The sequence below is a fragment of the Staurois parvus genome, unplaced genomic scaffold, assembly GCF_062004578.1.
Source record: "Staurois parvus isolate SC_StPar_1 unplaced genomic scaffold, SC_StPar_1.0 ptg000228l, whole genome shotgun sequence".
NCBI lineage: Eukaryota > Metazoa > Chordata > Amphibia > Anura > Ranidae > Staurois > Staurois parvus.
In genome coordinates, this window is record NW_028318024.1 from 241,648 (window position 1) to 269,532 (window position 27,885).

At 48.7% G+C, this 27,885-nt stretch overlaps 1 protein-coding gene across 1 annotated transcript in view; it reads left to right on the forward strand.

Annotated features, from left to right (window-relative positions):
• Positions 1-27,885, forward strand: part of CACNA1F (calcium voltage-gated channel subunit alpha1 F) — a 208,067-nt gene that overhangs the window by 8,770 nt on the left and 171,412 nt on the right. Inside the window, exons 3-4 of the mRNA XM_089679619.1 lie at positions 18,317-18,593; positions 22,629-22,734. Of these exons, the coding sequence (XP_089535745.1) occupies positions 18,317-18,593; positions 22,629-22,734 (383 nt within the window). The remainder of the gene's footprint in view (positions 1-18,316; positions 18,594-22,628; positions 22,735-27,885) is intronic.

Here is a 27,885-nt window from a genome sequence, read left to right on the forward strand (position 1 = left end):
ACCAATGATGGGGCACTATTCCTCCCACTGACACCAATGATGGGGCACTATTCCTCCCACTGACACCAATGATGGGGTGCTATTCCTCCCACTGATACCAATAATGGGGCGCTATTCCTCCCACTGATACCAATGATGGGGCACTATTCCTCCCACTGACACCAATGATGGGGCACTATTCCTCCCACTGATACCAATGATGGGGCACTATTCCTCCCACTGACACCAATGATGGGGCACTATTCCTCCCACTGACACCAATGATGGGACACTATTCCTGACACTGACACCAATGATGGGGCACTATTCCTCCCACTGATACCAGTGATGGGGCACTATTCCTCCCACTGATACCAATGATGGGACACTATTCATCCCACTGACACCAATGATGGGGCACTATTCCTCCCACTGACACCAATGATGGGGCACTATTCCTCCCACTGATACCAATGATGGGGCACTATTCCTCCCACTGACACCAATGATGGGGCACTATTCCTCCCACTGACACCAATGATGGGGCACTATTCCTCCCACTGATACCAATGATGGGGCACTATTCCTCCCACTGATACCAATGATGGGGCACTATTCCTCCCACTGACACCAATGATGGGACACTATTCCTCCCACTGACACCAATGATGGGGCACTATTCCTCCCACTGATACCAATGATGGGGCACTATTCCTCCCACTGACACCAGTGATGGGACACTATTCCTCCCACTGATACCAATGATGGGGCACTATTCCTCCCACTGACACCAATGATGGGGAACTATTCCTGACACTGACACCAATGATGGGGCACTATTCCTCCCACTGATACCAGTGATGGGGCACTATTCCTCCCACTGATACCAATGATGGGACACTATTCATCCCACTGACACCAATGATGGGGCACTATTCCTCCCACTGACACCAATGATGGGGCACTATTCCTCCACTGACACCAATGATGGGGCACTATTCCTCCCACTGATACCAATGATGGGGCACTATTCCTCCCACTGACACCAGTGATGGGACACTATTCCTCCCACTGACACCAATGATGGGGCACTATTCCTCCCACTGACACCAATGATGGGACACTATTCCTCCCACTGACACCAATGATGGGGCACTATTCCTCCCACTGACACCAATGATGAGGCACTATTCCTCCCACTGACACCAATGATGGGACACTATTCCTCTCACTGATACCAATGATGGGGCACTATTCCTCCCACTGACACCAATGATGGGACACTATTCCTCCCACTGACACCAATGATGGGGCACTATTCCTTCCACTGATATCAATGATGGGGCACTATTCCTCCCACTGACACCAATGATGGGGCACTATTCCTTCCACTGATATCAATGATGGGGCACTATTCCTCCCACTGATATCAATAATGGGGCCCTATTCCTCCCACTGACACCAATGATGGGCACTATTCCTCCCACTGATATCAATGATGGGGCAATATTCCTCCCACTGATACCAATGATGGGGCACTATTCCCCCCACTGACACCAATGATGGGGCACTATTCCTCCCACTGACACCAATGATGGGGCACTATTCCTCCCACTAATACCAATGATGGGGCACTATTCCTCCCACTGATACCAATGATGAGGCACTATTCCTCCCACTGATACCAATGATGGGGCACTATTCCTCCCACTGACACCAATGATGGGGCACTATTCCTCCCACTGACACCAATGATGGGGCACTATTCCTCCCACTGATACCAATGATGGGGCACTATTCCTTCCACTGATATCAATGATGGGGCACTATTCCTCCCACTGACACCAATGATGGAACACTATTCCTCCCACTGATACCAATGATGAGGCACTATTCCTCCCACCGACACCAATGATGGGGCACTATTCCTCCCACTGACACCAATGATGGGGCACTATTCCTTCCACTGATATCAATGATGGGGCACTATTCCTCCCACTGACACCAATGATGGGACACTATTCCTCCCACTGACACCAATGATGGGACACTATTCCTCCCACTGACACCAATGATGGAGCACTGTTCCTCCCACAGACAGTAATGATGGGGCACTATTCCTCCCACAAACACCAATGATGGGACACTATTCCTCCCACTGACACCAATAATGGGGCACTATTCCTCCCACTGACACCAATGATGGGACACTATTCCTCCCACTGACACCAATAATGGGGCACTATTCCTCCCACTGACACCAATAATGGGGCACTATTCCTCCCACTGACACCAATGATTGGGCACTATTCCTCCCCCTGATACCAATGATGGGGCACTATTCCTCCCACTGATACCAATGATGGGGCACTATTCCTCCCACTGACACCAATGATGGGGCACTATTCCTCCCACTGACACCAATGATGGGGCACTATTTCTCCCACTGACACCAATGATGGGGTACTATTCCTCCCACTGACACCAATGATGGGGTACTATTCCTCCCACTGACACCAATGATGGGGTACTATTCCTGCCACTGATACCAATGATGGGGCACTATTCCTGCCACTGATACCAATGATGGGGCACTATTCCTCCCACTGACACCAATGATGGGGCACTATTCCTCCCACTGACACCAATGATGGGGTGCTATTCCTGCCACTGATACCAATGATGGGGCACTATTCCTGCCACTGATACCAATGATGGGGCACTATTCCTCCCACTGACACCAATGATGGGGTGCTATTCCTCCCACTGATACCAATAATGGGGCGCTATTCCTCCCACTGATACCAATGATGGGGCACTATTCCTCCCACTGACACCAATGATGGGGCACTATTCCTCCCACTGATACCAATGATGGGGCACTATTCCTCCCACTGACACCAATGATGGGGCACTATTCCTCCCACTGACACCAATGATGGGACACTATTCCTGACACTGACACCAATGATGGGGCACTATTCCTCCCACTGATACCAGTGATGGGGCACTATTCCTCCCACTGATACCAATGATGGGACACTATTCATCCCACTGACACCAATGATGGGGCACTATTCCTCCCACTGACACCAATGATGGGGCACTATTCCTCCCACTGATACCAATGATGGGGCACTATTCCTCCCACTGATACCAATGATGGGGCACTATTCCTCCCACTGACACCAATGATGGGGCACTATTCCTCCCACTGACACCAATGATGGGGCACTATTCCTCCCACTGATACCAATGATGGGGCACTATTCCTCCCACTGATACCAATGATGGGGCACTATTCCTCCCACTGACACCAATGATGGGACACTATTCCTCCCACTGACACCAATGATGGGGCACTATTCCTCCCACTGATACCAATGATGGGGCACTATTCCTCCCACTGACACCAGTGATGGGACACTATTCCTCCCACTGATACCAATGATGGGGCACTATTCCTCCCACTGATACCAATGATGGGGCACTATTCCTCCCACTGACACCAATGATGGGACACTATTCCTCCCACTGACACCAATGATGGGGAACTATTCCTGACACTGACACCAATGATGGGGCACTATTCCTCCCACTGATACCAGTGATGGGGCACTATTCCTCCCACTGATACCAATGATGGGACACTATTCATCCCACTGACACCAATGATGGGGCACTATTCCTCCCACTGACACCAATGATGGGGCACTATTCCTCCACTGACACCAATGATGGGGCACTATTCCTCCCACTGATACCAATGATGGGGCACTATTCCTCCCACTGACACCAGTGATGGGACACTATTCCTCCCACTGACACCAATGATGGGGCACTATTCCTCCCACTGACACCAATGATGGGACACTATTCCTCCCACTGACACCAATGATGGGGCACTATTCCTCCCACTGACACCAATGATGAGGCACTATTCCTCCCACTGACACCAATGATGGGACACTATTCCTCTCACTGATACCAATGATGGGGCACTATTCCTCCCACTGACACCAATGATGGGACACTATTCCTCCCACTGACACCAATGATGGGGCACTATTCCTTCCACTGATATCAATGATGGGGCACTATTCCTCCCACTGACACCAATGATGGGGCACTATTCCTTCCACTGATATCAATGATGGGGCACTATTCCTCCCACTGATATCAATAATGGGGCCCTATTCCTCCCACTGACACCAATGATGGGCACTATTCCTCCCACTGATATCAATGATGGGGCACTATTCCTCCCACTGATACCAATGATGGGGCACTATTCCCCCCACTGACACCAATGATGGGGCACTATTCCTCCCACTGACACCAATGATGGGACACTATTCCTCTCACTGATACCAATGATGGGGCACTATTCCTCCCACTGACACCAATGATGGGGCACTATTCCTTCCACTGATATCAATGATGGGGCACTATTCCTCCCACTGACACCAATGATGGGCACTATTCCTCCCACTGATATCAATAATGGGGCCCTATTCCTCCCACTGACACCAATGATGGGCACTATTCCTCCCACTGACACCAATGATGGGGCACTATTCCTCCCACTAATACCAATGATGGGGCACTATTCCTCCCACTGACACCAATGATGGGGCACTATTCCTCCCACTGACACCAATGATGGGACACTATTCCTCCCACTGACACCAATGATGGGGCACTATTCCTCCCACTGACACCAATGATGGGGCACTATTCCTCCCACTGATACCAATGATGGGGCACTATTCCTCCCACTGACACCAATGATGGGGCACTATTCCTCCCACTAATACCAATGATGGGGCACTATTCCTCCCACTGATACCAATGATGAGGCACTATTCCTCCCACTGACACCAATGATGGGGCACTATTCCTCCCACTAATACCAATGATGGGGCACTATTCCTTCCACTGATATCAATGATGGGGCACTATTCCTCCCACTGACACCAATGATGGGGCACTATTCCTCCCACTGATACCAATGATGGGGCACTATTCCTCCCACTGATACCAATGATGGGGCACTATTCCTCCCACTGACACCAATGATGGGGCACTATTCCTCCCACTAATACCAATGATGGGGCACTATTCCTCCCACTGATACCAATGATGAGGCACTATTCCTCCCACTGATACCAATGATGGGGCACTATTCCTCCCACTGACACCAATGATGGGGCACTATTCCTCCCACTGACACCAATGATGGGGCACTATTCCTCCCACTGATACCAATGATGGGACACTATTCCTTCCACTGATATCAATGATGGGGCACTATTCCTCCCACTGACACCAATGATGGGGCACTATTCCTCCGCCTGATACCAATGATGGGGCACTATTCCTTCCACTGATATCAATGATGGGGCACTATTCCTCCCACTGACACCAATGATGGGGCACTATTCCTCCCACTGATACCAATGATGGGGCACTATTCCTTCCACTGATATCAATGATGGGGCACTATTCCTCCCACTGACACCAATGATGGGACACTATTCCTCCCACTGACACCAATGATGGGGCACTATTCCTCCCACTGATACCAATGATGGGGCACTATTCCTCCCACTGACACCAATGATGGGGCACTATTCCTCCCACTAATACCAATGATGGGGCACTATTCCTCCCACTGATACCAATGATGGGGCACTATTCCTCCCACTGACACCAATGATGGGGCACTATTCCTCCCACTGACACCAATGATGGGGCACTATTCCTCCCACTGATACCAATGATGGGGCACTATTCCTTCCACTGATATCAATGATGGGGCACTATTCCTCCCACTGACACCAATGATGGGACACTATTCCTCCCACTGACACCAATGATGGGACACTATTCCTCCCACTGACACCAATGATGGAGCACTGTTCCTCCCACAGACAGTAATGATGGGGCACTATTCCTCCCACAAACACCAATGATGGGACACTATTCCTCCCACTGACACCAATAATGGGGCACTATTCCTCCCACTGACACCAATGATGGGACACTATTCCTCCCACTGACACCAATAATGGGGCACTATTCCTCCCACTGACACCAATAATGGGGCACTATTCCTCCCACTGACACCAATGATTGGGCACCATTCCTCCCCCTGATACCAATGATGGGGCACCATTCCTCCCCCTGATACTAATGATGGGGCACTATTCCTCCCACTGATACCAATGATGGAGCACTATTCCTCCCACTGACACCAATGATGGGGCACTATTCCTTCCACTGATACCAATGATGGGGCACTATTCCTCCCACTGATATCAATGATGGGACACTATTCCTCCCACTGACACCAATGATGGGGCACTATTCCTCCCACTGATATCAATGATGGGGCACTATTCCTCCCACTGACACCAATGATGGGGCACTATTCCTCCCACTGATATCAATGATGGGGCACTATTCCTCCCACTGACACCAATGATGGGACACTATTCTTCCCACTGACACCAATGATGGGGCACTATTCCTCCCACTGACACCAATGATGGGGCACTATTCCTCCCACTGATATCAATGATGGGGCACTATTCCTCCCACTGATACCAATGATGGGGCACTATTCCTCCCACTGACACCAATGATGGGGCACTATTCCTCCCACTGATACCAATGATGGGGCACTATTCCTCCCACTGACACCAATGATGGGGCACTATTCCTCCCACTGATACCAATGATGGGGCACTATTCCTCCCACTGACACTAATGATGGGGCACTATTCCTCCCACTGATACCAATGATGGGGCACTATTCCTCTCACTGACACCAATGATGAGGCACTATTCCTCCCACTGACACCAATGATGGGGCACTATTCCTCCCACAAACACCAATGACAGGGCACTATTCCTCCCACTGATACCAATGATGGGACACTATTCCTCCCACTGACACCAGTGATGGGACACTATTCCTCCCACTGACACCAATGATGGGGCACTATTCCTCCCACTGACACCAATGATGGGACACTATTCCTCCCACTGACACCAATGATGGGGCACTATTCCTCCCACTGACACCAATGATGGGGCACTATTCCTCCCACTGACACCAATGATGAGGCACTATTCCTCCCACTGACACCAATGATGGGACACTATTCCTCTCACTGATACCAATGATGGGGCACTATTCCTCCCACTGACACCAATGATGGGACACTATTCCTCCCACTGACACCAATGATGGGGCACTATTCCTTCCACTGATATCAATGATGGGGCACTATTCCTCCCACTGACACCAATGATGGGCACTATTCCTCCCACTGATATCAATAATGGGGCACTATTCCTCCCACTGACACCAATGATGGGCACTATTCCTCCCACTGATATCAATGATGGGGCACTATTCCTCCCACTGACACCAATGATGGGGCACTATTCCTCCCACTGATACCAATGATGGGGCACTATTCCTCCCACTGATACCAATGATGGGGCACTATTCCTCCCACTGATACCAATGATGGGGCACTATTCCTCCCACTGATACCAATGATGAGGCACTATTCCTCCCACTGATACCAATGATGGGGCACTATTCCTCCCACTGACACCAATGATGGGGCACTATTCCTCCCACTGATACCAATGATGGGGCACTATTCCTCCCACTGACACCAATGATGGGGCACTATTCCTCCCACTGACACCAATGATGGGGCACTATTCCTTCCACTGATATCAATGATGGGGCACTATTCCTCCCACTGATACCAATGATGAGGCACTATTCCTCCCACCGACACCAATGATGGGGCACTATTCCTCCCACTGACACCAATGATGGGGCACTATTCCTCCCACTGATACCAATGATGAGGCACTATTCCTCCCACTGACACCAATGATGGGGCACTATTCCTTCCACTGATATCAATGATGGGGCACTATTCCTCCCACTGACACCAATGATGGGACACTATTCCTCCCACTGACACCAATGATGGGACACTATTCCTCCCACTGACACCAATGATGGGGCACTATTCCTTCCACTGATATCAATGATGGGACACTATTCCTCCCACTGACATCAATGATGGGGCACTATTCCTCCCACTGACACCAATGATGGGGCACTATTTCTCCCACTGACACCAATGATGGGGTACTATTCCTCCCACTGACACCAATGATGGGGTACTATTCCTCCCACTGACACCAATGATGGGGTACTATTCCTGCCACTGATACCAATGATGGGACACTATTCCTCCCACTGATACCAATGATGGGGCACTATTCCTTCCACTGATACCAATGATGAGGCACTATTCCTCCCACTGATACCAATGATGGGGCACTATTCCTCCCACTGACACCAATGATGGGGCACTATTCCTCCCACTGACACCAATGATGGGGCACTATTTCTCCCACTGACACCAATGATGGGGTACTATTCCTCCCACTGACACCAATGATGGGGTACTATTCCTCCCACTGACACCAATGATGGGGTACTATTCCTGCCACTGATACCAATGATGGGGCACTATTCCTCCCACTGATACCAATGATGGGGCACTATTCCTCCCACTGACACCAATGATGGGGCACTATTCCTCCCACTGACACCAATGATGGGGTACTATTCCTGCCACTGTTACCAATGATGGGGCACTATTCCTCCCACTGACACCAATGATGGGGCACTATTCCTCCCACTGACACCAATGATGGGGTACTATTCCTGCCACTGATACCAATGATGGGGCGCTATTCCTCCCACTGATACCAATGATGGGGCACTATTCCTCCCACTGACACCAATGATGGGGCACTATTCCTCCCACTGATACCAATGATGGGGCACTATTCCTCCCACTGACACCAATGATGGAGAACTATTCCTGACACTGACACCAATGATGGGGCACTATTCCTCCCACTGATACCAGTGATGGGGCACTATTCCTCCCACTGATACCAATGATGGGACACTATTCATCCCACTGACACCAATGATGGGGCACTATTCCTCCCACTGATACCAATGATGGGGCACTATTCCTCCCACTGATACCAATGATGGGGCACTATTCCTCCCACTGACACCAATGATGGGACACTATTCCTCCCACTGACACCAATGATGGGGCACTATTCCTCCCACTGATACCAATGATGGGGCACTATTCCTCCCACTGACACCAGTGATGGGACACTATTCCTCCCACTGATACCAATGATGGGGCACTATTCCTCCCACTGATACCAATGATGGGGCACTATTCCTCCCACTGACACCAATGATGGGACACTATTCCTCCCACTGACACCAATGATGGGGAACTATTCCTGACACTGACACCAATGATGGGGCACTATTCCTCCCACTGATACCAGTGATGGGGCACTATTCCTCCCACTGATACCAATGATGGGACACTATTCATCCCACTGACACCAATGATGGGGCATTATTCCTCCCACTGACACCAATGATGGGGCACTATTCCTCCACTGACACCAATGATGGGGCACTATTCCTCCCACTGATACCAATGATGGGGCACTATTCCTCCCACTGACACCAGTGATGGGACACTATTCCTCCCACTGACACCAATGATGGGGCACTATTCCTCCCACTGACACCAATGATGGGACACTATTCCTCCCACTGACACCAATGATGGGGCACTATTCCTCCCACTGACACCAATGATGGGGCACTATTCCTCCCACTGACACCAATGATGAGGCACTATTCCTTCCACTGATATCAATGATGGGGCACTATTCCTCCCACTGATATCAATAATGGGGCACTATTCCTCCCACTGATACCAATGATGGGGCACTATTCCTCCCACTGACACCAATGATGGGCACTATTCCTCCCACTGATATCAATGATGGGGCACTATTCCTCCCACTGATACCAATGATGGGGCACTATTCCCCCCACTGACACCAATGATGGGGCACTATTCCTCCCACTGATACCAATGATGGGGCACTATTCCTCCCACTGATACCAATGATGGGGCACTATTCCTCCCACTGACACCAATGATGGGGCACTATTCCTCCCACTGACACCAATGATGGGGCACTATTCCTCCCACTGATACCAATGATGGGGCACTATTCCTCCCACTGATACCAATGATGGGGCACTATTCCTCCCACTGACACCAATGATGGGACACTATTCCTCCCACTGACACCAATGATGGGGCACTATTCCTCCCACTGATACCAATGATGGGGCACTATTCCTCCCACTGACACCAGTGATGGGACACTATTCCTCCCACTGATACCAATGATGGGGCACTATTCCTCCCACTGATACCAATGATGGGGCACTATTCCTCCCACTGACACCAATGATGGGACACTATTCCTCCCACTGACACCAATGATGGGGAACTATTCCTGACACTGACACCAATGATGGGGCACTATTCCTCCCACTGATACCAGTGATGGGGCACTATTCCTCCCACTGATACCAATGATGGGACACTATTCATCCCACTGACACCAATGATGGGGCACTATTCCTCCCACTGACACCAATGATGGGGCACTATTCCTCCACTGACACCAATGATGGGGCACTATTCCTCCCACTGATACCAATGATGGGGCACTATTCCTCCCACTGACACCAGTGATGGGACACTATTCCTCCCACTGACACCAATGATGGGGCACTATTCCTCCCACTGACACCAATGATGGGACACTATTCCTCCCACTGACACCAATGATGGGGCACTATTCCTCCCACTGACACCAATGATGAGGCACTATTCCTCCCACTGACACCAATGATGGGACACTATTCCTCTCACTGATACCAATGATGGGGCACTATTCCTCCCACTGACACCAATGATGGGACACTATTCCTCCCACTGACACCAATGATGGGGCACTATTCCTTCCACTGATATCAATGATGGGGCACTATTCCTCCCACTGACACCAATGATGGGGCACTATTCCTTCCACTGATATCAATGATGGGGCACTATTCCTCCCACTGATATCAATAATGGGGCCCTATTCCTCCCACTGACACCAATGATGGGCACTATTCCTCCCACTGATATCAATGATGGGGCACTATTCCTCCCACTGATACCAATGATGGGGCACTATTCCCCCCACTGACACCAATGATGGGGCACTATTCCTCCCACTGACACCAATGATGGGACACTATTCCTCTCACTGATACCAATGATGGGGCACTATTCCTCCCACTGACACCAATGATGGGGCACTATTCCTTCCACTGATATCAATGATGGGGCACTATTCCTCCCACTGACACCAATGATGGGCACTATTCCTCCCACTGATATCAATAATGGGGCCCTATTCCTCCCACTGACACCAATGATGGGCACTATTCCTCCCACTGACACCAATGATGGGGCACTATTCCTCCCACTAATACCAATGATGGGGCACTATTCCTCCCACTGACACCAATGATGGGGCACTATTCCTCCCACTGACACCAATGATGGGACACTATTCCTCCCACTGACACCAATGATGGGGCACTATTCCTCCCACTGACACCAATGATGGGGCACTATTCCTCCCACTGATACCAATGATGGGGCACTATTCCTCCCACTGACACCAATGATGGGGCACTATTCCTCCCACTAATACCAATGATGGGGCACTATTCCTCCCACTGATACCAATGATGAGGCACTATTCCTCCCACTGACACCAATGATGGGGCACTATTCCTCCCACTAATACCAATGATGGGGCACTATTCCTCCCACTGATACCAATGATGGGGCACTATTCCTCCCACTGACACCAATGATGGGGCACTATTCCTCCCACTGACACCAATGATGGGGCACTATTCCTCCCACTGATACCAATGATGGGGCACTATTCCTCCCACTGACACCAATGATGGGGCACTATTCCTCCCACTGATACCAATGATGGGACCCTATTCCTTCCACTGATATCAATGATGGGGCACTATTCCTCCCACTGACACCAATGATGGGGCACTATTCCTCCCACTGATACCAATGATGGGGCACTATTCCTCCCACTGATACCAATGATGGGGCACTATTCCTCCCACTGACACCAATGATGGGGCACTATTCCTCCCACTAATACCAATGATGGGGCACTATTCCTCCCACTGATACCAATGATGAGGCACTATTCCTCCCACTGATACCAATGATGGGGCACTATTCCTCCCACTGACACCAATGATGGGGCACTATTCCTCCCACTGACACCAATGATGGGGCACTATTCCTCCCACTGATACCAATGATGGGACACTATTCCTTCCACTGATATCAATGATGGGGCACTATTCCTCCCACTGACAACAATGATGGGGCACTATTCCTTCCACTGATATCAATGATGGGGCACTATTCCTCCCACTGATACCAATGATGAGGCACTATTCCTCCCACCGACACCAATGATGGGGCACTATTCCTCCCACTGACACCAATGATGGGGCACTATTCCTTCCACTGATATCAATGATGGGGCACTATTCCTCCCACTGACACCAATGATGGGACACTATTCCTCCCACTGACACCAATGATGGGACACTATTCCTCCCACTGACACCAATGATGGAGCACTGTTCCTCCCACAGACAGTAATGATGGGGCACTATTCCTCCCACAAACACCAATGATGGGACACTATTCCTCCCACTGACACCAATAATGGGGCACTATTCCTCCCACTGACACCAATGATGGGACACTATTCCTCCCACTGACACCAATAATGGGGCACTATTCCTCCCACTGACACCAATAATGGGGCACTATTCCTCCCACTGACACCAATGATTGGGCACTATTCCTCCCCCTGATACCAATGATGGGGCACTATTCCTCCCACTGATACCAATGATGGGGCACTATTCCTTCCACTGATACCAATGATGGGGCACTATTCCTCCCACTGATATCAATGATGGGACACTATTCCTCCCACTGACACCAATGATGGGGCACTATTCCTCCCACTGATATCAATGATGGGGCACTATTCCTCCCACTGACACCAATGATGGGGCACTATTCCTCCCACTGATATCAATGATGGGGCACTATTCCTCCCACTGACACCAATGATGGGACACTATTCTTCCCACTGACACCAATGATGGGGCACTATTCCTCCCACTGACACCAATGATGGGGCACTATTCCTCCCACTGATATCAATGATGGGGCACTATTCCTCCCACTGATACCAATGATGGGGCACTATTCCTCCCACTGACACCAATGATGGGGCACTATTCCTCCCACTGATACCAATGATGGGGCACTATTCCTCCCACTGACACCAATGATGGGGCACTATTCCTCCCACTGATACCAATGATGGGGCACTATTCCTCCCACTGACACTAATGATGGGGCACTATTCCTCCCACTGATACCAATGATGGGGCACTATTCCTCTCACTGACACCAATGATGAGGCACTATTCCTCCCACTGACACCAATGATGGGGCACTATTCCTCCCACAAACACCAATGACAGGGCACTATTCCTCCCACTGATACCAATGATGGGACACTATTCCTCCCACTGACACCAGTGATGGGACACTATTCCTCCCATGACACCAATGATGGGGCACTATTCCTCCCACTGACACCAATGATGGGACACTATTCCTCCCACTGACACCAATGATGGGGCACTATTCCTCCCACTGACACCAATGATGGGGCACTATTCCTCCCACTGACACCAATGATGAGGCACTATTCCTCCCACTGACACCAATGATGGGACACTATTCCTCTCACTGATACCAATGATGGGGCACTATTCCTCCCACTGACACCAATGATGGGACACTATTCCTCCCACTAACACCAATGATGGGGCACTATTCCTTCCACTGATATCAATGATGGGGCACTATTCCTCCCACTGACACCAATGATGGGCACTATTCCTCCCACTGATATCAATAATGGGGCACTATTCCTCCCACTGACACCAATGATGGGCACTATTCCTCCCACTGATATCAATAATGGGGCACTATTCCTCCCACTGATATCAATGATGGGGCACTATTCCTCCCACTGATACCAATGATGGGGCACTATTCCTCCCACTGATACCAATGATGAGGCACTATTCCTCCCACTGATACCAATGATGGGGCACTATTCCTCCCACTGACACCAATGATGGGGCACTATTCCTCCCACTGATACCAATGATGGGGCACTATTCCTCCCACTGACACCAATGATGGGGCACTATTCCTCCCACTGACACCAATGATGGGGCACTATTCCTTCCACTGATATCAATGATGGGGCACTATTCCTCCCACTGATACCAATGATGAGGCACTATTCCTCCCACCGACACTAATGATGGGGCACTATTCCTCCCACTGACACCAATGATGGGGCACTATTCCTTCCACTGATATCAATGATGGGGCACTATTCCTCCCACTGACACCAATGATGGGACACTATTCCTCCCACTGACACCAATGATGGGACACTATTCCTCCCACTGACACCAATGATGGGGCACTATTCCTTCCACTGATATCAATGATGGGACACTATTCCTCCCACTGACACCAATGATGGGACACTATTCCTCCCACTGATACCAATGATGGGACACTATTCCTCCCACTGATATCAATGATGGGGCACTATTCCTCCCACTGATACCAATGATGGGGCACTATTCCTTCCACTGATACCAATGATGAGGCACTATTCCTCCCACTGATACCAATGATGGGGCACTATTCCTCCCACTGACACCAATGATGGGGCACTATTCCTCCCACTGACACCAATGATGGGGCACTATTTCTCCCACTGACACCAATGATGGGGTACTATTCCTCCCACTGACACCAATGATGGGGTACTATTCCTCCCACTGACACCAATGATGGGGTACTATTCCTGCCACTGATACCAATGATGGGGCACTATTCCTGCCACTGATACCAATGATGGGGCACTATTCCTCCCACTGACACCAATGATGGGGCACTATTCCTCCCACTGACACCAATGATGGGGTACTATTCCTGCCACTGATACCAATGATGGGGCACTATTCCTCCCACTGACACCAATGATGGGGCACTATTCCTCCCACTGACACCAATGATGGGGTACTATTCCTGCCACTGATACCAATGATGGGGCGCTATTCCTCCCACTGATACCAATGATGGGGCACTATTCCTCCCACTGACACCAATGATGGGGCACTATTCCTCCCACTGATACCAATGATGGGGCACTATTCCTCCCACTGACACCAATGATGGAGAACTATTCCTGACACTGACACCAATGATGGGGCACTATTCCTCCCACTGATACCAGTGATGGGGCACTATTCCTCCCACTGATACCAATGATGGGACACTATTCATCCCACTGACACCAATGATGGGGCACTATTCCTCCCACTGATACCAATGATGGGGCACTATTCCTCCCACTGATACCAATGATGGGGCACTATTCCTCCCACTGACACCAATGATGGGACACTATTCCTCCCACTGACACCAATGATGGGGCACTATTCCTCCCACTGATACCAATGATGGGGCACTATTCCTCCCACTGACACCAGTGATGGGACACTATTCCTCCCACTGATACCAATGATGGGGCACTATTCCTCCCACTGATACCAATGATGGGGCACTATTCCTCCCACTGACACCAATGATGGGACACTATTCCTCCCACTGACACCAATGATGGGGAACTATTCCTGACACTGACACCAATGATGGGGCACTATTCCTCCCACTGATACCAGTGATGGGGCACTATTCCTCCCACTGATACCAATGATGGGACACTATTCATCCCACTGACACCAATGATGGGGCATTATTCCTCCCACTGACACCAATGATGGGGCACTATTCCTCCACTGACACCAATGATGGGGCACTATTCCTCCCACTGATACCAATGATGGGGCACTATTCCTCCCACTGACACCAGTGATGGGACACTATTCCTCCCACTGACACCAATGATGGGGCACTATTCCTCCCACTGACACCAATGATGGGACACTATTCCTCCCACTGACACCAATGATGGGGCACTATTCCTCCCACTGACACCAATGATGGGGCACTATTCCTCCCACTGACACCAATGATGAGGCACTATTCCTTCCACTGATATCAATGATGGGGCACTATTCCTCCCACTGATATCAATAATGGGGCCCTATTCCTCCCACTGACACCAATGATGGGCACTATTCCTCCCACTGATATCAATGATGGGGCACTATTCCTCCCACTGATACCAATGATGGGGCACTATTCCCCCCACTGACACCAATGATGGGGCACTATTTCTCCCACTGACACCAATGATGGGGCACTATTCCTCCCACTGACACCAATGATGGGGCACTATTCCTCCCACTGACACCAATGATGGGACACTATTCCTCCCACTGACACCAATGATGGGGTACTATTCCTGCCACTGATACCAATGATGGGGCACTATTCCTCCCACTGATACCAATAATGGGGCGCTATTCCTCCCACTGATACCAATGATGGGGCACTATTCCTCCCACTGACACCAATGATGGGGCACTATTCCTCCCACTGATACCAATAATGGGGCGCTATTCCTCCCACTGATACCAATGATGGGGCACTATTCCTGCCACTGACACCAATGATGGGGCACTATTCCTCCCACTGACACCAATGATGGGGCACTATTCCTCCCACTGATACCAATGATGGGGCACTATTCCTCCCACTGATACCAATGATGGGGCACTATTCCTCCCACTGATACCAATGATGGGGCACTATTCCTCCCACTGACACCAATGATGGGACACTATTCCTCCCACTGACACCAATGATGGGGCACTATTCCTCCCACTGATACCAATGATTGGGCACTATTCCTCCCACTGATACCAATGATGGTGCACTATTCCTCCCACTGATACCAATGATGGGGCACTATTCCTCCCACTGACACCAATGATGGGGAACTATTCCTGACACTGACACCAATGATGGGGCACTATTCCTCCCACTGATACCAGTGATGGGGCACTATTCCTCCCACTGACACCAATGATGGGGCACTATTCCTCCCACTGATACCAATGATGGGGCACTATTCCTTCCACTGATACCAATGATGGGGAACTATTCCTGACACTGACACCAATGATGGGGCACTATTCCTCCCACTGATACCAATGATGGGACGCTATTCATCCCACTGACACCAATGATGGGGCACTATTCCTCCCACTGACACCAATGATGGGGCACTATTCCTCCACTGACACCAATGATGGGGCACTATTCCTCCCACTGATACCAATGATGGGGCACTATTCCTCCCACTGACACCAGTGATGGGACACTATTCCTCCCACTGACAACAATGATGGGGCACTATTCCTCCCACTGACACCAATGATGGGACACTATTCCTCCCACTGACACCAATGATGGGGCACTATTCCTCCCACTGACACCAATGATGGGGCACTATTCCTCCCACTGACACCAATGATGAGGCACTATTCCTCCCACTGACACCAATGATGGGACACTATTCCTCTCACTGATACCAATGATGGGGCACTATTCCTCCCACTGACACCAATGATGGGACACTATTCCTCCCACTGACACCAATGATGGGGCACTATTCCTCCCACTGACACCAATGATGGGGCACTATTCCTCCCACTGACACCAATGATGGGGCACTATTCCTCCCACTGACACCAATGATGGGGTACTATTCCTCCCACTGACACCAATGATGGGGCACTATTCCTCCCACTGACACCAATGATGGGGCACTATTCCTCCTCCATCTGACCACAGGTAATATGTCATTTTTATACTCCCACTGACTACCAAGCCAGACGCAATTTTTCTTGAGACATTTTCTACTCTCGCTTGCCGCCCCCCTTGAAGCCTGAAGACGTTATGCTGGTCCTTTGTTTAGAAAGTTGAGACCCGTGGGCTATTCCATACTATTTTTCTCCATTTATTATTTTATCTTGTACATGTTTAGGGGCCCCATTGGCTCAGAGACCTGCCCCTGTGGATAATCACCCTTTGCATATCCATGGTAACGTTGGAAGTCCTAAATCAAATGTAATTTTTTTTACAGTTCAAATGGATATTTGTAAAAAAAACGGCTTAATTATGTCATTCTCAAACAGGGCCAGCGCCGCCGTACTCTAGTGAAGAGGCGGAGCCCTTTATGGAAACAGCAGAGGCGGTCCTAACCTGTTGGCGATATTCCATGGATGGAGTGGTGATGAATGGAACTGATACACTAAATTCAACCGGTAGCTCCCAGGCTCACAAGAAACGCCAGCACTACAGCAAGCATAAAAACCAAGGAGCCGGCGGAGTGCACCGCAGCCCAAGGGCTCTCTTCTGTTTGTACCTCAGCAACCCCATACGAAGGGCGTGCATCAGCATTGTGGAGTGGAAGTATCCTTTAGAAAGTTGTTACACTTATATATGAGGGGTTTCCGTATATATATATATATATATATATATACAGTCAGGTCCATAAATATTGGGACATCTACACAATTCTAACATTTTTGGCTCTATACACCACCACAGTGGATTTGAAATGAAACGAACAAGATGTGCTTTAACTGAGACTGTCAGCTTTAATTTGAGGGTATTTACATCCAAATCAGGTGAACGGTGTAGGAATTACAACAGTTTGCATATGTACCTCCCACTTGTTAAGGAACCAAAAGTAATGGGACAGAATAATAATCATAAATCAAACTTTCACTTTTTAATACTTGGTTGCAAATCCTTTGCAGTCAATTACAGCCTGAAGTGTGGAACGCATAGACATCACCAGACGCTGGGTTTCATCCCTGGTGATGCTCTGCCAGGCCTCTACTGCAACTGTCTTCAGTTCCTGCTTGTTCTTGGGGCATTTTCCCTTCAGTTTTGCCTTCAGCAAGTGAAATGCATGCTCAATCGGATTCAGGTCAGGTGATTGACTTGGCCATTGCAGAACATTCCACTTCTTTCCCTTAAAAAACTCTTTGGTTGCTTTTGCAGTCTGCTTTGGGTCATTGTCCATCTGCACTGTGAAGCGTCCAATGAGTTCTGAAGCATTTGGCTGAATATGAGCAGATAATATTCCCGAAACACTTCACAATTCATCCGGCTGCTTTTGTCAGCAGTCACATCATCAATAAATACAAGAGAAGCAGTTCCATTGGCAGCCATACATGCCCACGCCATGACACTACCACCACCATGCTTCACTGATGAGGTGGTATGCTTAGGATCATGAGCAGTTCCTTCTCCATACTCTTCTCTTCCCATCACTCTGGTACAAGTTGATCTCGGTCTCATCTGTCCATAGGATGTTGTTCCAGAACTGTGAAGGCTTTTTTACATGTCGTTTGGCAAACTCTAATCTGGCCTTCCTGTTTTTGAGGCTCACCAATGGTTTACATCTTGTGGTGAACCCTCTGTATTCACTCTGGTGAAGTCCTCTCTTGATTGGTGACTTTGACACACATACACCTACCTCCTGGAGAGTGTTCTTGATCTGGCCAACTGTTGTGAAGGGTGTTTTCTTCACCAGGGAAAGAATTCTTCGGTCATCCACCACAGTTGTTTTCCACAGTCTTCCGGGTCTTTTGGTGTTGCTGAGCTCATCGGTGCGTTCCTTCTTTTTAAGAATGTTCCAAATAGTTGTTTTTGCCACACCTAATGTTTTTGCTATCTCTCTGATGGGTTTGTTTTGTTTTTTCAGCCTAATGATGGCTTGCTTCACTGACAGTGACAGCTCTTTGGATCTCATCTTGAGAGTTGACAGCAACAGATTCCAAATGCAAATAGCACACTTGAAATGAACTCTGGACCTTTTATCTGCTCATTGTAATTGGGATAATGAGGGAATAACACACACCTGGCCATGGAACAGCTGAGAAGCCAACTGTCCCATTATTTTTGGTCCCTTAACAAGTGGGAGGCACATATGCAAACTGTTGTAATTCCTACACCATTCACCTGATTTGGATGTAAATACCCTCAAATTAAAGCTGACAGTCTGCAGTTAAAGCACATCTTGTTTGTTTCATTTCAAATCCACTGTGGTGGTGTATAGAGCCAAAAATGTTAGAATTGTGTAGATGTCCCAATATTTATGGACCTGACTGTATATATATATATTTAAAAATGTGAAGAAACTTTTTGAAGAACCTTCATATGAAAGTCCATTCAAAATGGATATTTTGGTTGTAAGTGGGAGTCTGGTAGACGGAGACAGCTTATGACCCGTGACAGTGGTCTCTCCCTCCAACAAAATGGCGGCCCTCTGCACACAGACACCAACTCCCTGTTGCATTAACTTGAACAAAATGGATAAAAGATGGCTTCAGGTCCTGTTCTCCACCTGTAGAGAACTGCCTAAATGACTTTCGCCCTTTTAGAGGTTCAGTTGTTGATTAAGCCCCAAAAAAGGATGAAATGTGTCTGAGGAGTTCTCTACAGGTGGAGCTGAAGCCTTAATTTACCCTTTTGATTCACAGTTATGCAACAGGGAGTCCCCAGACAGCCGCCGCTTCATTGACTTCTACTAGAGCCTGACAAGCCGATCCTGTCTGCCTTGCACCAGTTTATTCACTCGCCGATCCAACTGATACAGGTTTGGGGGGGCGTTTGAAAGGTACTATTTTTATTGTTTTGAGCTGCGTATGTAAGTGACCTCTCCCTGTTAGGTGATATTGGAAAAGCAGCACCACTCCAAACTCTCAGCTCCCCTTTTCCCCATTGGGTGCTGACTCAGGAGCCTGTCTCCACACTTAGTACCATACCAATGATGAAGAGGAGGCAGCACACGGGGGATATCTCTGGATAAACCTGTATTCAGCCACAACCAGCCAAATCCCCACCCTGGGGCCACCCCGTTTTGCTGTTATGGGCTTCGACATGGTTGGGGGGGTGAAACGCATCAGCGACCATATGGAAGAAAATTATATTTGAAATATATTTTAAAAATATTCTTCCCAAATATATTGACATATATTTGAAATGCTACAATTTTGGCCGTATTCAATATATTTCAAAATATATTTCAAGCCAGTGGAGGAATTGGCAGAGAAGGGTGCAGGACACTGAATCGGAAACGATTGGAGGGATTGGCAGAGAGGGGTGGAGGACACTGAATCGGAAGATAGTAGAGGGATTGGCGGAGAGGGATGGAGGACACTGAATGGAGGCCAGTGGAGGAATTGGCAAAAAGTGGTGGAGTACACTGAATTAGAAGCCAGTGGAGGGTTTGGTAGAGAGGGGTGAAGGACACTGAAGCGGAAGCCAGTGGAGGGATTGGCAGAGAGGAGTAGAGGACACTGAACTGGAAGCCAATGGAGGGATTGACAGAGAGGGGTAGAGGACACTGAATCAGAAGCCAGTGGAGGGATTGGCAGAGAGGGGTGGAGGACACTGAATCGGAAGCCAATGGAGGGATTGGCAGAGAGGGGTGGAGGACACTGAATCGGAAGCCAATGGAGGGATTGGAAGAGAGGGGTGGAGGACACTGAATCAAAAGCCAGTGGAGGGATTGGCAGAGAGGGGTGGAGTACACTGAATCAAAAGCCAGTGGAGGGATTGGCAGAGAAGAGTAGAAGACACTGAATCGGAAGCCAATGGAGGGATTGACAGAGAGGGGTAGAGGACACTGAATCAGAAGCCAGTGGAGAGATTGGCAGAGAGCGGTGAAGGATACTGAATCGGAAATCAGTGGAGGGATTGGAAGAGAGGGGTGGAGAACACTGAATCAGAAGCCAGTGGAGGGATTGGCAGAGAGGGATGGCTGACATTGAGCGGTTGGTAAGGTAGATGATCCTGGCAGCAGCATGCATGATAGACTGAAGAGGGGATAGCCTACGGAGAGAAGGGAGTTGCAATAGTCAAGGTGAGAGATAACCAGGAAGTGAATGAGTAGCTTGGTGGTTTCATTAGGTAAAAGGGGAACATTTTAGAGATGTTATGGAGGTGAAGCCTACAAGCTTTTGACAGCAATTGAATTTGGAGCCAAAAAGAAAGGTCAGAGTCCAGGAATACACCAAGTACGTTGGTGTGAGGGGAGGGACTGATAGTTACATTATTGATCTTGATGGAAAAGTCATGGAGGAGGACACGAGCGGGGAGGAATGTTATCAGCTTAGTTTTAGAGGGATTTAGAGTAATGCGAGAGAAGACTGAAGGAGCGAGGTGAGGAGTAGAAAGATAGATTTGGGTGTCATCGGCATAGAGGTGGTAATGAATGCTGTGAAAGCTTATCAAGTGACCAAGAGAGGAGGTGTAGATAAAGAAGAGACAGAGTCCAAGAACAGAGCCTTGGGGGACCCCTACGGAAAGAGGAAGTGGAGAGGAGGAGACAGAGTTACAGGCAACACTATTTGATTGATAAATGTCCCCAATGCCTTAATTATGAGTGTTGTTTCATCTGAATTTTTTTTTTTCCTTAAAACTTGAACTCAGACCTTTTGATATCCTTATCCTCATGACTATCTTTGCCAACTGTGTAGCACTGGGTGTCTACATCCCTTTTCCTGAAGATGACTCCAACATAGCCAACCACAACCTGGTAAGCAGAGTAGAAGTGGCATGGTGTGGGTTCAGGTGTGGGTCTGTCACTTTAAATTGCATTCATTAATGGAGCTCTAGCATGGATACCTGGGAGCAGGTCCATAGCCAGCTACCTTAGGATTCAGGTCAGGTAGTCTTTCTTGCTACCCAGTGTTGCTTGACAGTTGTTTTGTAATGTAAACATCAAAAGGTTCTTTTTAGCCTAGCCAACTGGGATATTGCGAGCTGCAGTAGATCTAAATCAAAAATCTTGTCCTCAGGGACATGCTGCACTTGCATACACAGAAGATCCAGTAGACTGGTGGGTGCTGTAGTGCAGTGTGCTCCAGTGGTGGCATCTGTAAGAGCTATCCTTCTTTTGGCCTACAGTGAGGGTAATATGGTTATCCTTTCCTACCACTCTGCATTGGGGCTGGACCAGGGGCGGACTGACCATTTGGAAACTCAGGCACTGCCCAAGGGCCCGGGGTCAGTAGGGGGCCCATGAGATGCCCCTGGTACCTTTTTCATAGGCTTTTTTGAGTTTGGGCAAGGACGCAGGGGCCCCATGATCCCCTATTGCCTGGGGGCCCCATGAGTTGTCAGTCCGCCCCTGGGCTGGACTACTGGGTATGTACAACCCATTACGTGACAGATTTACTGTAGGTGATCTGTGATGGAGATGCTGGTCCTTTATGTCAAAATGAACCATTCCAGGTACTTCCTACATTCTGGATGCTCCCCTAGAGATTGGAGCTGTTCCAAGCACGGCCAAGTACGTGAAGCCTTGAAGCCTGGGTATGCTTCAGTCTAGCCAGCATGCTTCCCATAAAACTCCCTCTAGAATGAACAGACTGAGGATAGTCACGATGCCCAAAGGATATTCAAGTGCAGTAATAAACCAAATATTAGCAAGGAGCACCCATTTTCGACCATATGGGTGAAAGCTTATCTGTGATTGGTAACTATAACCTACTGCTCATCAAGTCCTCTTGTTTGAGCTCAACCCCTGGCCACAGCCACCCTCCCCCCAATTTACTGTACTGGCTGTATTTTATGCTTTTTTTACTGTTTTTTGTCTTTTAATACTCACCTTTTCTGAAATTTTTAGGCCGGACACATAATGGATGCTACAGGGAACTCTTCCGCTGCCTTTACTCCAGGGTCGGCAGAGGTTGGTGCTGATGTGATGTTGTCAGCACACTTTCTGCACCAGTACACTCTGAATGAAGGTTGCCCTGTTGGTGCCCCCAAAGGGGGTCTGCCATGACACCTTGAATTCACAATATATTCTCAAATATATAGCTCACATTTAGGGTTTATTATTATTATACAGGATTTATATAGCGCCAACAGTGTGCCTAATGGTGACAGAGTTAGGGAACAGGGGTGGACTGACAACTCATGGGGCCCCCGGGCAATAGGGGATCATGGGGCCCCTGTGTCCTTGCCCAAACTCAAAAAAGCCTATGAAAAAGGTACCAGGGGCATCTCATGGGGCCCCCTACTGACCCCGGGCCCTCGGGCAGTGCCCGAGTTTTCAAATGGTCAATCCTCTCCTGTTAGGGAGACAGTACAGTTACAATACATTCCAAGAAAAGAGGGTTCAGAGTGCGGGGAGGTGTAGCATGGTGCGACGGCGGTAAACACACAGGGTCCAATTGGAGGAAACAGAACTTATATTGAGGTCAAAGTTCAAATTTTACAAACAGCCCGGCATGGAAGGCACCCGACTGGGAACACTCATGGCAATGTGGAACCGAGCAAGTCTCGGGTGTGCCGACAGTGTCTGCTTCCACGGAATGCAGCCTGGCCGGTCTGTACCCAAAATGGGAGAATTCCAGGAGTATGGCGTGTCCCTATCCTATCCCTACTTGTCTGTAACCTCTCCCTACCACTATTCACTGTCCCTACACTACCGATTCACAAAATGCGAGCCAAGCCCAGGAGCCAGGGTTTTAAATAGAGTTTGCCTGACCCAAGATGGCCACCAGAGTCACATGGAGTGGCAGCATCCAACCGGATAGCTTTTCCAGTGACCCAGAATTCCATAGGCGAACCATGTTCTTCTGGCCTTCCTCTCCTATTGCAATGTGGCTGCGGTTGAGTTCCACCTGCGGTGGAGAACGTAGACTGTACCTGCCTACAAGAGGGCCTTGCTCATGAGAGCTTACAATCTAAAAGGAGAGGCAAATTATACAAAATGTAATAACTGTGTAGGGAGGAGTTAATGGCAAAAGTAAAATCCCCGTTGTTACGTAGAGGTGTGACAGGCTTCCCAGAAGAGATGAGTTTTCAAGGATCGCCTGAAGGCTGTCAGAGTAGGAGACAGCTGGATAGGTTGAGGTAGGGAGTTCCAAAGGATGGTAGAAGCCCTGGAGAAATCCTGGAGACAATCATAGCAGGAGGTGATCAGGGAGCTAGAGAGAAGGAGTCCTGGGAGGAGAGAAGAGGACAGTTTGGTTTCCTTGATGCAGTTTGGAGCAGAGTTGTGGATGGCTTTATGTTGTGGTTAGCATTTTGAATTTTTTTGCCTTGGGCAAGTGGAAACCAGTGAGGGGATTGGCAGAGCGGGTGAGCAGACACTGAGCGGATGGATAGGTGGATGAGTCTGGCAGCATCATTCATGATAGACTGAATAGGGGTTAGTCTATGTAGAGGTAGGCCAACAAGGAGTGAGTTGCAAAGGTGAGAGATAATAAGGGAGCGTTGTGGTGTCTTCTGTTAGGAAGAGGAACATTTTGGAACTGTTGAGGAGATGAAGTTGGCACGATAAAAATTCTACATACAGTTGTGGCCAAAATTATTCAACCCCCAATGCTGTAAAGGGGTTTAGGGACTATAGTGTACATTTGGAATTGTATTCAGAATCAAATCCTACAAGGACGTTGTAACTACCCAAATGCAACTAAAATGACATCAATTGTTTATGTAATACAGTAGTAAATGGTTCTTATGTGGTTTCTTCATTGCCACAATTATTCAACCCCTTAAAGACTACCACTCTGAAGAACAGAGGTTCATACAGGTGCTTTCCATCAGGTATTGAAAACACCTGTGGATGTCACCGAGCAGCAATCAAGCATAATAAGCACCAATTAGGCAGCTTTAAAATGACTGTGATACTCAGCTCCTTCTAGACATTTACTGGTGTGGTTACAAACATGGTGAAGGCAAGAGAATGGTCCAGGAAGACAAGAGAAGAGGTGATTTCTCTTCACAGGAAGGGCAATGGCTATAAGAAGATTGCAAAGATGTTAAACATACCAAGAGACACCTTAGGAAGCATCATTCGCAAATTCAAGGCAAAGGGCACTGTTGAAACGCTACCTGGTCGTGGCAGAAAGAAGATGCTGACTTCGACTGCTGTGCGCTACCTGAAGCGTAGAGTGGAGAGAAGTCCCCGTGTGACTGCTGAGGAACTGAGAAAAGATTTGTCAGATGTGGGTACAGAAGTTTCAGCCCAGACAATAAGACGCACACTGCGTAATGAAGGCCTCCGTGCCAGAACTCCCAGGCGTACCCCCTTGCTGTCTCCAAAGAATAAGAAGAGTCGACTGCAGTATGCCAAAAGCCATGTGGACAAACCACAAAAGTTGTGGGATAGTGTTCTGTGGACTGATGAAACAAAATTAGAACTGTTTGGGCCCATGGATCAACGCTATGTTTGGAGGAGGAAGAACAAGGCCTATGATGAAAAGAACACCTTGCCTACTGTGAAGCATGGTGGAGGGTCAATCATGCTTTGGGGCTGTTTTGCTTCTGCAGGTACAGGGAAGCTTCAGCGTGTGCAAGGTACCATGAATTCTCTTCAGTACCAGGAGATATTGGATGGAAACGTGATGCAGTCCGTCACACACCTGAGGCTTGGGAGACGTTGGACCTTTCAACAGGACAATGATCCCAAGCATACCTCCAAGTCCACTAGAGCATGGTTGCAGAGGAAAGGCTGGAACATTTTGGAGTGGCCATCGCAGTCACCAGACTTAAATCCGATTGAGAACCTCTGGTGGGACTTAAAGAAAGCAGTTGCAGTGCGCAAGCCTAAGAATGTGACTGAACTGGAGGCCTTTGCCCATGAAGAATGGGCGAAGATACCCGTAGATCGCTGCAAGACACTTGTGTCAAGCTATGCTTCACGTTTAAAAGCTGTTATAACTGTAAAAGGATGCTGTACTAAGTACTAAGATTGAATGTCACTTGGGGGTTGAATAAAACTGATAATGCTGTGAGCACAGAAAAGACATTTGTGGTTATTTCATTATAACTGTTATGTTATATTTGTCTGACCTACAAGTGCCTCTTTAATGTAAATGTAAGCAAGATGACTGAATGATCAAAAGCAATGTCAAACTGGCCAAAACACTCAATTTCAGTGGGGGTTGAATAATTTTGGCCACAACTGTATACACCCGGTCAGCTATAAAATTATAACCACCCACCTAATATTGAGTAGGTCGCACTTTAGCTGCCAAAACAGCCCTGACCCGTTGAGGCATGGATTACCCCTGAAGGTATGCTGTGGTATCTGCCACAAGCCATTAGTAGTACATTCTTTAAGGCTGTAAGTTGCAAAGTGGGGCTTCCATGGATTGGACTCATTTTTGCCGCACATCCCACAAATGCTCAGTTGGATTGAGATCAGGAAATTTTGGAGGCCAAGTCAACAGTTCGAACAACTTCCGTTGCTCTGTGGTCCAGTTCTGATGCTCAGGTGCCCATTATGCTTGCTTTTTTCTGTGGACATGGGTCAGCATGGGCAACCTGACCAGTCAGCAGCCACCCAGCCAATTACACAACAAACCCTGATGCACTGTGTGTTCTGAAACCTTTCCATGGAAACCACCATTACCTTCTTCAGCAATTTGAGCTCTTCTATTGGATTGGAAAACACGGGCCAGCCTTCATTCTCCAAGTGCAACAATAAACTTTGGCCACCCATGATCCTGTCCCCTGTTGGCCAGGTTTCCTTCCTTGGACCACTTTTGGTTGGTCCTGACCGCTGGAGACCAGGAACATCCCACAAGAGCTGCAGTTTTGGAGTTGTTCTGATCCAGTCATCTAGCTATTGGACTTTGTTCCCTGTCAAAGTCACCCTATCCTTACGCTTGCCCATTTTTTCTGCTTTCAACACATCAACTTCAGGGACAACATGTCCACTTGCTGCCTA